The sequence below is a fragment of the Pygoscelis adeliae genome, unplaced genomic scaffold (assembly GCF_000699105.1).
Source record: "Pygoscelis adeliae isolate BGI_AS28 unplaced genomic scaffold, ASM69910v1 Scaffold78, whole genome shotgun sequence".
NCBI lineage: Eukaryota > Metazoa > Chordata > Aves > Sphenisciformes > Spheniscidae > Pygoscelis > Pygoscelis adeliae.
The window spans coordinates 478,493-491,172 of record NW_008825409.1 but is presented as its reverse complement, the minus strand read 5'-3'; the positions used below and the strand labels follow the sequence as shown (position 1 = coordinate 491,172).

At 36.6% G+C, this 12,680-nt stretch overlaps 2 protein-coding genes across 2 annotated transcripts in view; one reads left to right on the top strand and one right to left on the bottom strand.

The window, feature by feature from the left end:
* LOC103922354 (poly(rC)-binding protein 3-like) overlaps positions 1–4,572 on the top strand; it is a 67,429-nt gene extending 62,857 nt beyond the window's left edge. Inside the window, exon 12 of the mRNA XM_009330478.1 lies at positions 4,512–4,572. Within this exon, the coding sequence (XP_009328753.1) occupies positions 4,512–4,572 (61 nt within the window). The remainder of the gene's footprint in view (positions 1–4,511) is intronic.
* A 4,421-nt stretch (positions 4,573–8,993) lies between these two features.
* The window catches only part of ZNF830 (zinc finger protein 830), a 5,241-nt gene continuing 1,554 nt past the window's right edge, over positions 8,994–12,680 (bottom strand). The window contains exons 3-6 of the mRNA XM_009330477.1: positions 11,618–11,738; positions 11,024–11,057; positions 9,440–9,645; positions 8,994–9,089 (exon numbers count right to left, since the gene is read on the bottom strand). Coding sequence (XP_009328752.1) covers positions 8,995–9,089; positions 9,440–9,645; positions 11,024–11,057; positions 11,618–11,738 — 456 coding nt within the window. The 3' untranslated portion in view covers position 8,994. The remainder of the gene's footprint in view (positions 9,090–9,439; positions 9,646–11,023; positions 11,058–11,617; positions 11,739–12,680) is intronic.

Genomic DNA, 12,680 nt, shown 5'->3' with positions numbered 1-12,680 from the left:
TTAGCAAGCTAGTATACTTTGATGAGTGAGTGAAAAGTAAAGATAAGCAGAACAATTACAAACTTAGCTTAGCTCTTCTGAGAGTGAAACTGGGGGAGTGACTTTTGTTTTGTTCTGGAAAAAAAACTGTCCATCTGCTAATATTGTACCACCCTCTCAGCTGAAAGTTCTCTTCATAGTGATAAATGGATCTAGAGATCTTTCACTACAGCGCAACAGGCGCCTTATACATTGATACTCAAATGTTTCACGCTATAGAAGGAAATTTTATTTCAGTTTTGGCCCAACTAAGTTTTCTCCAACTTGTCAAAACATTCATTATTTGTTTCAATACTCCCTGAATGTTTCTGTATTTCAATACTCTCTGAATGTTGCTATCTCAACAACAGTACTAATTCATGTAAGACTGCAGTGTTGTGTCAAACATTTTAGCAGTAACACCTACTTAGGCTTATGGTTATTAAATCAACCAAAAAACAACGGCTGTAAGCCAGCATGTGTGAGCAGGAATAAGTGGATGCACCAAACTGCTAAGGACCATTGCTTGAATTTTGACAGCTTTATAAAGAGCTGAACCCAAGGATCATGGAAGCCAGGAGTGGTAAAAAAGCATCTCACAATATGGAAAGGGCTCCTACCATATCAAGTCTTTCTTCCAAAACAAGCAAATCAAACATCTAGCTTTAGTTTTTCTCTTTATTGCTTGGTTAATAAACATCTTTGAGGCAAGCATCTAGAATGCTCTCATAAGAACAAAGCTTGTTTTCTCCCTTAAAACCTCACTAACTTGTTTTAAAACTAGAATCTTTAAAACAGGAAAATGTTAAGCTGTTCCTTCACAACTTTACTTTTTGATAAAAATTAAACCACACTTTGTCCTTTTTCAAAAGTCCTCAGCAAATTTGAAATGTTTTAAGATTTGCAAAAGTAAAAAAATATGCTTCATAAAAAAACCCAACCACTTACCAAAGCTCAAGGTAGTTGTGTTTTCCACGTCCCAATCTTGTCAAGTTTCTTGGTTCTTGAGTTTACTTCATCTGTGTTTATCAGAACAGAAATCAATTTTAGATGCTCTCTGTGCCTACGATAATATCTTAAGAAAACTTCCAGTATTTGCAGCTAGATAAATTATTTTACCTCATCAGTTTCCAGTGCAGTACCTTCCCCTCTGGCGTTTTGTCACCCTTTCATTTAGTTATGCAAATATGTAACCATTGCGTTTTCATCCCTCTGGTTCAAGAAATGTGAGGTATGCTAAACTATGGCTGCGCTAAGCAAAACAAGATACTATAAAGAAAAATACCCAGCACTGCCTATGGCACATCACAGAGCATACACTGTGCAGAAGCTGTAGCTCCAAGTTTCTGAGCTTGGCCCTACATACACACAGAAACTGTAACAGATCCTGAAAAAAATGTACATATTTTATTGGGAGCTGGGGCAATGGACAGAAGAGCACTTACAAATTTTAAGATAACATAAATGCCTAGTATTTTCCTTTCCCTAACCCCCCAATCTGGGAAAACTCCATACACTATCACTTTTGCTAGTCCTTTACTTCTATACACAATAATCCAAGTCTCAAAGTTACCAGATATATCTAATGCTTCCAAAACCTTAGAGATTCTTCAGTTAATTACTAATCCCATTAAAATACCTCTGGTAGGAAACCAATAATTTTAATAGGAAAGGTACATTCAATATTGTAAAACATTTGCAATATACAGTTTTTACAGCAAGTAATACACCATTGTAGATCTACAAAGATTATTTTTTTTAATACACTTGGCTCTTTACCACCTCACGATCCTCTTTAAATAAATATTTAACAAAAGCATCTTGCTTCTAACAATGGAAGTAAAATCACAGATAAAGAGAGTATCAGCCATGTTGCAGAAATGCTACAACAAAGCCCCTTTCACCCGCCAGTCTTGAGACAGCAAATCCTGCAATTCTTCTTCATCTTCGCTACCAATAGCCTCGTCCTCTCTCTCTTGAGCTGCTCTTAATCTCATGGCTTCCTTTAACTTCTCCTTCATCAGATCCTGACGGTTACGCAAAAGCTCAACACGGCGGTAACATTCACTGTTGAAAAGTAAACCACCTATTAATACTTGTGGCCTTTCCGCATTAATTGGATTTTCTACAGTGCTGGATTTTGCTTCTCCAACTTTGGATAAAAAAAAAGCTCCACAGCTTCCCATCAATTAAAAAAATAAGCTTTCAATATGCTAGTGCACCTTCTCTGTATTAATCAAGTGGAAACAGACCAGAGGCGAGGTGCGGTCAATTCTCTAGTAATGAGATCTAACCCAAATATTTCACAACTGCAATACCACCACAAATCATTTTAAAAAAAGCACAGAACCAATATCCACTTCCATACAAGAAGAGACGCCATTCTTTGCTCCACTTATGGTTTTCATATACGGTAGAAAGGTGAGATATCAATTGGCTATCAATTTTGATAACTTCATGATGGCATCTCTGAAAACAAAAAGGCAGCACAAGTGTTCCGATCCTTTATTGGCTTACTGTGTGCTATAACAGAACATTTTAAGTAAACATAATCCACGAGTTTCAGTTTTCCACTTACTTAAAAAGTTCTGTCCTTGAAACATGTTTTATAACAATTATTCTAGCCATTCTAACAGGGTATTTTGTTGAAAATGCCAAGTAGCATCAGCCTGATTTAAATACATCTTTGCTTCTTTCATTCCTGTTTGCTAGGAAGAGTCAACAAGGAAAGATTATTATCTGGATCCTGTTTCCCCTTGCATATCTGCAACACGATTACTTACAGGCAGGCACAGCTGAAGATTTGAAGGCTAAGGAAAACATGAACGTAACTGGAATTAATTTGATTTTGAATTTAATTCGAAATAGCCTGCATTTAAATGCACTCAGAAGACAAAGCTACAAAAACAGTCTTTAAAAATCTATTTGGAACTTTTATTTTGGGAAAAATTATTACGGTAACAAACTTGAAATTCTCTACAAATTTCTGAATTTGGTTCTACATACTATAGCATCCTAAGCTACTGGTAAAAGTGAATGCTCAAAGGCAGCCAGGTTTAGCTCAAGCCCTCTCCAAAATTACACGAACATTGTTAAAAGACATCCCTGTACTACCAAAGCTCAGTTTGATCCCAATGCTATTGTTATTATACGCTGATTATCTGTAGCATGTAAGTCTGGCCAGGTGGCTTAAGTGTTGCTTTAATTTTTAGTGTCTTCTTTTTGTTGCAAGGTTCATTAAAATCAGAATTCATCTTTTTTTTTTTTTCTCCAATCACTAGCATTGCCATAATCGCTGTTAATCAATGTGTGAAGCTACATGAGAATGGTAACCATCTGTTCTACTAAGCTGTATTTCAGGTTACTTAGAGTTTAAACTAATGCTTATCCAACCACTACACCTACCATTTCAACAAAACAACCCACTTCATGTAATGAAGTGCATCATTCAGCAAAACCTTTAAGTAAACTTTTATTAGAAACAAGAAGAGTTAGTCATAGAACAGGGCATTTTCAGTACAGCAAATGGATGGTCAAAACACAAATCTCGTTATCGAAATTTTAATTGCAGTGCAGAATATCAGACCTTGTTTTTTTAAAAGTGTTCACGTAAGTTCAACATCAATCAGAATTCACAGAGAAATACAAATTAAGACATCTGAGAGGGCGAAGGGGGACAGTTTGTTCAAAGAATTTGCTGTCTATTGCTTTATTTTGCCCATGCCTGCTTGCTGTATTTTCAGTAATTCTAGCGCATTCTCTCTTTGCAAGTAATTACGTAACTTTGCACCAAAATTCATGTTTTTATTAGGTATCATTCTGCAATTTGAGGGAGCCTGTCTTTCTCCTTCAAATATTTAGGTGATTAATGAAAGGTAGTATCACAGAAGATTAAAATTAAAAACGTTTTTATCACTCTAGTCAAATAGTGATCCATTACTGCTGGAGAACAGAAAGTTTGAGGAAAAATTGATCTACTTACATCTGTTCGTCAATTTCTCCAATCTGACGATCTAGTCGTCCCTCCTCATCCTCTTCTGCCACTATTGCTTCTGAAATCTAAACCAGAAAAGCGCTAAGAAAATTCACCTTCATCCTGAATTTCACTGTTGTTCCTTTTTGATGTCTGTGTCTTCCCTTCCTCCCCTCTACCTCAAGCCAGTGTCAATCTCCTATACATATACTCCCACCTTCACAAAAGACTCTGGAGGCAAATACAGAAAAAAACGGATCTGGTTTAATTTGAAATGGAAATGCTTTTTCCTAAAACTAAAAGTTAAAAGTAGTTTGGCTGCTTTGGGGTTAACCTTTTTAATTTTTCAATACGCTACTATTTGAAACTGAGCATAAACAAACTACACGCATCCAAAGTCTGAGGCTGAAATAGGAGCTATATCCCAATGCTTGGGACTATATTACACAAGCTTATTGAAAGTATTGGTTAAATATTCCCACTAGATCCCGAAGTGTTTCTAACCTGTTATTTTTTTCAGCATATACTTTCTCAAATCTGAATGTCTGGGAGATGCTATGCAATCAATGGTCCACGCATAACTGAGAAGATTCCTTCTAAGCTGAAGAATTATCTGAATGGCTAATGCTAGCAAAATGTATCTACCACTGCTTTTGTATGAACATTCGCTCTGTTTACAGTGCTGACCACTTTAAAATGAGCAATGATAAGTTTTTTTGCACCACTTTTCTTAGCAGTTGACATACGAGCAATTATTTACAATTAAAATTTAAAAAACTAGCAAATACTCTAGGGGAAGACTGAGAACACCAGGTATCTGTAATGAGTGTTTTGTATTGTACAAAAAGCACGGGAAGACTTTTCCATGCAATGCTAAACAGTAAAAAATGGAAGTACATAAAAATTAGGCCAACTTAGGTCTCACACACACAAAATCTTCTGTCACTTTCCCAAATTTTGGGGCTCCTTTCCAGAACATTTAAATCAACCATAAAACGCAGGTTACCTACACTTTATAGATCCTTTTTGAAAAAGACAGACAAACAGATGGTGTTGTGTTCTGCTTTTTTCAAGGTTAAAACATGAATATATCTCAGCTAAATAAGAGCCCACAATTATGTCCTGTTTGGATACAGAACACACCTCAGGATGCTGATCTGAGGTATATGCTATCTTATTTAAATACAATTTAACAAATGTAACTAGATATATATTGATGACTGGATCCTGATAGAAAGTTTTTTCAAATTAATTTCCCTTAAGCGGAAAACAGAAGGAACCCTTTGCTCATTTGTAAAGTGCATTTAACTACACACTGCATTGCAACAAACAACTGACAAATGCAGATGTCAGTCATTCTGCAGAGCTGCATGAAACTGTTGTTTTCCTTATTGTGTATAGTATTTAGAATCAATAAAAATAGATTCCATTACTTACCGTGTTGACCTGTCGCATTGCCTTTTGAAATTCATCCCATTCTTTGTCCATCTGATCCTTTGGAGCATCAACTTTTCGCACCTAAGGAACATGAAAAAACAGGCTTATTAACAATTTACATCAGTGACAATCTGGGGCACTGTAAAACACCTGGAGAAACAGGACAAATTATGCTGTGTTCTCCGAAAAGTCTGGTCAACGTAATTCCGTTTAAGTAATGTATATGAACAAGAGAGTGCAGCTGCACAATGGTTTTGGAGGAAAACATCTGACTCTACTCCTGGATTAAAACAACATCCTTGACTCTGGCATTAAAGAATAATTGACTAAGAATGGATAGTGTGGAATGTTTGGATTAAAAAAAGTGACTAAGTCTGTTAATTTGATGGTCTGTAATTTCACTATGTCAGGCGGTTAACTTCTAAATTCTTCTGTAAGCTGCCTGTTCAATCATATATAGTAGCTATCTCACAAGCCAAAAAGGAGTGAATTATTTGCCTTTGGCATAACATAAAATATCAAATGATTCAGTCACTAGTCTGACTGGTGTTAGATAGTCTGACTATGTTTCAAATCTAGTCTAATTTTGTTGGCTAACAGAAGGAATAGTACAGCTGCCTACCAATTTTAACGGCATGCAAAGCTTTTTCTTCTGTGGTAGACGGCATTAATTACTAAGACAAAAAGACTGAAAAAGCAAGTAGCTGTAAGAATGTGTCTAAGATCTACAACTGAGGTAATCAAAACCAGACTGTGCTTTTAATACAAGCAAATAAGCAAGATAATCTACCTGTGTAACCAAAACTTCCACAATTCAAGACTGTAAGATGTGGCATAACACATACGTTACATGACAGATTATGCCTGGCTCTGGACTGGGTGGAAATTATATAGCTGGGAGAACTAAGCAGTTTGAACAGAATAATTCATGAGATCATCTTTTTGCATTAGTTTTATTTTTCCTTTACTCATTCCTCTCTTTTGGTAACACATCAGTCATCATCATGGTAAAGACAACAGTTTGGTACGTTTTGTTCCTGAACGATTATACAAAATCCAGTAGTATGAATTAAGTTTATAGAATAAATTAGAAGCTTCCAAGCAAACTACGTACTGGGAAGTTATAGTCGTCATTTCATTTTTCTGTTCTGTGATTATTTCTATCATATGTGTATGTACTGTGTTATTACGCATTGTGGTTGTCTTTTGTAATTCATAATTATTTGTATTTCTTACAATAAATTTAAAGACTAAAGATATTATTTTTCCTTGAAATATTTATCTAATCCAGAGTTTATGCGCTTTATAAATTCCTGATGTAAAGAACCAACATTTTTCAAGCCCACAATCTCCCTTCCAAAAAGCTCACTGTTAATTCTGAAAATAATTATTTGTGTATGATTCCAACACAGAATCACTGCAGCAATCACAACATAAGCAATGTCACAAACATTTTCCTTCCCCTGCATTTTAGCTAAACTTAGAAAGGGCTGATTAAAGAGAAGAGTACCTGCAAGCAATTCAAGGAAGAGCTTATTGGAACACGTATCCACTTGTAAATTTTATCAGCTGAGGCGATGACCAGAACAAAGATCACTAACCAGTGTCCTCACAGATACAAGCAGATTCTCCTTTGCCTGCTAGACATTCCCGCTTTCTACAAACTTCCCAACTCGTGGTGAAACCAAGTATTTGAAAAGTGTAGCATACCAATTAGTCATATGCAAAAAAAAAAAAAGTGCATTTTTTTCAGCTACATAACTCAATATCCAGAATGTCATTATTCAAAACTATTCACATATGCCAACATGTGGGCACGAGTGGTGCCAAAAGAATCTTGCCAGAGCAACTAAGACACACCTAAGCTTGTAATTGTGACAGTGGAACTAACTGAATGTAAAGAAGCATTATTTGGAAGGTCTCCAAATCAGAAGTCATGACTCAACTCAATGTAAATATACCAGCAGCCTTCCACAGTGTGAAAAATAGGGAAATATACTCAAGGAAAATACAAAAGACTTTGAGCCTACCACAGTATTATTTCAATAAAGCAAGCAGGAAAAGTCATCAAATCTGTGGTAAATTTTACAAAAAAAAAAAGCTTTGTATTTCAAATATCTGTTTATTTTGGTCGTCATTTGGTACTGTGCAAGTTGAAGGAAGTATGAATGATTTCGATCAAAATTCCAAGATTTTTAGTTGTGATTTTTTTGACAAACACATTGAATGTGCACCTTTCTTTTCTTTTCCAAGCATCAAAAAACCCCGTAACAGTAGAAGACAAGAGGGTTGAAAACCAAGACCACTGTTATAGTATGCCAGTACTAAAGATCACGGTATATGCAATAATCTACCTATTTTCATTCTAACAGGATGCATAGTATCAGTTGCATAGTAACTCTTAACACTTTTCAACAGGATCTCTCAAAGGACGTTAGAGAACTGTTTTTATATCCTCAATTCAGAGGCAGAATTGGATGTACAAATTCAGTGAAACGCTTCTCCCAGGGTGACTCAAAGAAATAAAAGTAACAGGTGGATTGTCCAAATCTCAGTCCGGCGTTTTAGCCAACAAATAACACTTCTTTAGTTTTCTTTAAGAGCCACAAAGGCACCACAATCAAAAATATGCTCTGAGAGATGATTTAACAAGCTCTTCTTGCCCCTCTCTGCCCCTTTTCATGTCTTCTAATTAATACAAACCAAAATAGTTCAGTCATTTTCTTATATTCTGGTATGACTAATTACCTGGAAAAGCATCTTCACTACTCAGAAAATCATTACAACTGGCAGAAAAAAATCCAGCAGCATCAAATGAGCAGATCACTTACTTTTGCATCCACTTCAGGATCATCAAAGAAACCTTCTGGCAAAGCTTCAGCGGTGTTTTCTTTCCTGAAATGTTTGATTACTATTATCCCGAGTTAACACTTTGCAACCTGCTTTATTGTAGAGTTAAAAATAGTCAAGAATAAAATCCATAATCTTTTATAAAAGGACCTAGAAATGAAGCAAGTTTTTTTTACGCCCCAAGTTTTACCTACAACCATCAAAAGACCAAACTGAAGAAGCAAGTTATCTAACTTACAAGGACTGCACAGACAGGTTTAAACCCCACAGGTCAAAACAAGAGCTTAGGCTTCTTAAATTATTCTTTCCAGTGTGTTGAGCACCCAAACATTTTAACAGCACAGTCTCTACTTTTGAAAGCCTAAACCACTGTCTAAGAAAGCGCCCAAGTGAGCTGAACCATTACTACAGAACAAGCAAATGGCTTTCTTTAAACAGTCAAAACCAGTGGTTGACACTAAGCTTCAGAAGTATCCTGTGTTAAAAATTGCAAATGGAGATGTTTAACAGACACCATATGGCATTACTCCATCTCTTATCCTGCCCTTAGGGTGCGAAATACCTGTCTGAAATAATGCTCGATGCTGATGTATATGCAAACTATTCCAAATACAAGTTACCAATATGATAGATTTTTAAGTGATCACAGTCCGTATTTCCGGGAAGGATAATGTTTACTTACAAGTCCCAAATTTATCAGTATTTGATTTGACTGCTTACCTTTCCACTATCTTTTCTTGTATCTCTGCTTTCTGTATGGTCCCTGAATGGGAAACTATAGGAGCAGCTGTAGTTTTGCTGTCAAAGAAGTCTACAAGAAAGGACAGAAGTCAATGAACAAAAAGAACTGTTCAAGCTTCTTTATAGTTCTGACTAGCCAGTAGACAGTAATTTCAATGAATACCTTACTGAATCAAGGGAAGAACAGCCAGACATTGTTTCACTTGACAGCCTCAAACAATTAGAACATAAAATCAATAAGCATGCTCAGAAAACACCACACAATAACAAACCAGCAGAGAATCTCCTTTCTCTACTTCCAATATAACACACCCTAACCAGCTAATAGCAATAATTAGAAAAATAAATTAAAACCCTTCCATCATCAGTTAAAACACAGCTTCTTCTTACTGAATCACTTACTATTTCAGGCATCATTACCTGCAGGCAGAGAATTAGCTATTACTTCTTGAGTTGGAGGTGGAATTTCAGTATTATGCACAACACAAGATTTGTTTGATTGATCTTGTTCCTCTTCATCATCATCATCATCATAATTTCCTGACAATAAACTGGGACCTGAACCCTTTGAAAGCTGTTTGTTTGCACTATCTTGCTCTGTTTCATCAAAAAAATCTGCTGGTAGCCTAGTAAAGAACACAAAACAGAACTATTTCAAACTTCACAAAAATCAGTTACAGTCTAGCATCCGAATCCTATTCAATCTGTGAGCAATACGATCTTTTAGATATTGTGCAATACCCTAAACTGCACAGCTACCGATGTAACCATTGTCTGAAGGCAGCACATACTTGTTCCTTTTTTTTTTTTTTTTAAGTTCCCCACAAATGCTCAGATTAATTCTGAAAACACATTTCAGATCCATTTTTGTGTTTGAATATTCAATATCAGAAACATTAATAAAAATATCCTGTAACAAAGTGCATTTGGAGGAATGGCAGCTTAGGTAACTCTATTTCCACATTCAAAGTTATTTGCGTCTGTATACCTGCTGCAAACACATTAAATACAAAAGTCATAGTTCAGCGGTCGTATTAATGTCACGTAAACGTTGATAACCTTCATGTATAAACACAGCTACTTATTTGGGGTATCTACTGCGGCTCAGAACTGCAGCTTAGAAGGGCCACACAGGTTCAGCAATGAGAAAACCCAGATTTGCTTAGAATACCTGCAGGCCTCCAAGCTAAACATTTTTCCAGGTTATATTTTAAAATCATCATACTGATTGGTTTAATAAAGAACAAACCACTCAACTGTTAATTTTGCACACTCAAAATTTCTACAAGGTAAGCATCTTCTAGCGTCAAGATAACAGCACGTAGTATCTATGCAGGATAATAATAATTTATCCTGTGAAGAAGTGTACAGGAGACCTCCAGGCCTTGTGTAACATCTACCGACCCCACAAAGATATCCAAATACCATCAAAAATCTTTAGTGGCAGTAAGATGCTTAACCCAATCCCCTGAAGTCAAATACACTCCTATATTTGTGAGAGTTCAACTGCAAGATATGCATTTACATGAATTTTAAGTGACAAAAACATCTTCACAAACATCTGTTGATGACATTAGTTAGTAGTTTTGTGAATAAATATCATTTAAATGTACATTTAAAATTTGTCTTAATTTCAGACTACCATCTCTTGTGCAGTATGCTAGCATTGAAGATTAGAGTGCATGCCACAATCTAGTTATTTTCATTCTAGCAAACTGCGTACTACCACCACATACTAATCTTTAAAAGTCTGATAGTGACAGTAGAATAATTCCTGTTTTGTCACAGACCCTAGAGTTAATACCATGATTTTCTCATCTGCACTGAGGAAGATGCTGCCATGTTCAGGAATATACACCCACATTAGAAAATGAGCAGAAGCAGGGATCTGCTGATTCTCTGAATCTTTACCCTTGGCTAGGAAGGAGAGATGAGGAAAAACAGGGTGAGAATGTAACGGCTGGTACAGTTACAAAAAGAACACATGTAATAAGATCTGCTTACCCAGACGTAGACGTATGTGGCTTTTCGTCCGTACCTGTGTAACAGCCAAGAGTCACTTCTTACAACCCATACTTTTAAAAAGATATCCCTCAAATAAAGTCTTACAACAGCAGCAAGTTCACAAATGTCCACTTTCATGTATTTCATATATTTACATGTCCAGTAACACCAAGGGAAAAAAATTAACTATCTTTCTTTTAGCATGAACTTTCATGCGTGATTTGTGGTAATCCAATGGCTTGATCCCACTGAAAAGGAATAACACCACTTCTGAGCAAGCGCGTCTACTGTTTAACTTATACTGTTTCTAGTTCTGTTTTGACCAAGCCCACAGCCCCATGACCTAATTGAACCCAATAACCCAGAAGAAAACTAGGTAAACTACCAAAAGTGCAGTTTTCTCCTGATCAGTGAACTCACAGAGAAAGAGCAAGACAAACTTTTTCCCTTTTCAGCAGCAACAGGCTGACATTAACTCAACAAAGTCTTGTGTATTCACACTCACTTCCATAGGAAAAAAACAAACCAAAAACATTCAAGATGTAAAATGGCTAGATTCTGGCAAGTGCTCGATAAGTATTTTTCTCTCCTTACCTTTTACCCTCTTCAATTCTGTATTTTCTGTGTCAACAGTTTTCCTCTTGACGGGATGAGATGATGTACTAGCAGCTGAACCTGTTGCTGTCTGCTTTGTGCCTTTTAATTCTGCAACTCTCTGTAAAGAAGTACAAAATTCAGCAGGCTTTCCTAGCAGGAACTTCTGGATTGCAGCTTCAAGTACAGCTCTTTTAGAATAATTTATTAAAATGAGCTATTATCTTTCTATAACAAGATCACTGAAATAGACATCACGGATACAGAAACCAAGACCAATGTTTCTGTCAGTCTCTTGAATGATGTGACATGGGGGGAGAGGAATTGACACTTGCACAAGGGAGACTGTATGAGTGAGAAAGGAAAGACTACGACCAGTGACATTTACAGTAGTAAAACACTGGAGGAAAGAGCAGGAAGGCTGGCCTCATCTGGAATATTAAGTGCTTTAAGATTAAAACACAGCAGTAGTATTAAAGACACGTCACTGTGCCTTGCCACAACGATCTACCCAGAATGCAGGTAATGAACTAGGAACCCCCTCAGTTCTTTTGGTCTTTTCCTCAGTACTTGCAAAATGAAATGCAATCTCTCAGTTTCCGTTAAGCAGCAGCAGAATTTGAAAGAATAAAAAAAAACCCCCACACTTAAGGTTGCATCCAAGTTACAAGCTCCCTGAAATTGTTTTACAAATGCTTTATCTTCACTGCTAAATTATAAACAAAACGTGTTTTCTTAACGACACGTAAGCTGTCGCTTGCTAACACACACGTAACAAAGTAAACCCGAGGAGGGTTTCCAAGTCCAACGAGGGAAAGCTGCAGACAAGTGACAGTTAAAAGTCGTCGCCAACGCGGGAACAGCTTCATCTTAGGGGTACCTCCCTTGAAAGGCACGGGACGATTCTCTCAAGTGCGGGCCTTTCAACGCGGACGCAGGTTTTAAGAAAACAAAACTAGGAAACAATCGGGCTCGTTTTTACACCGCTGTCTCCTGGCAGATACTTAACTGCTAGCCATTAGCGTTCACCTCAAAAAGCAGCAAACCCCTAGCCTCCGTTAAC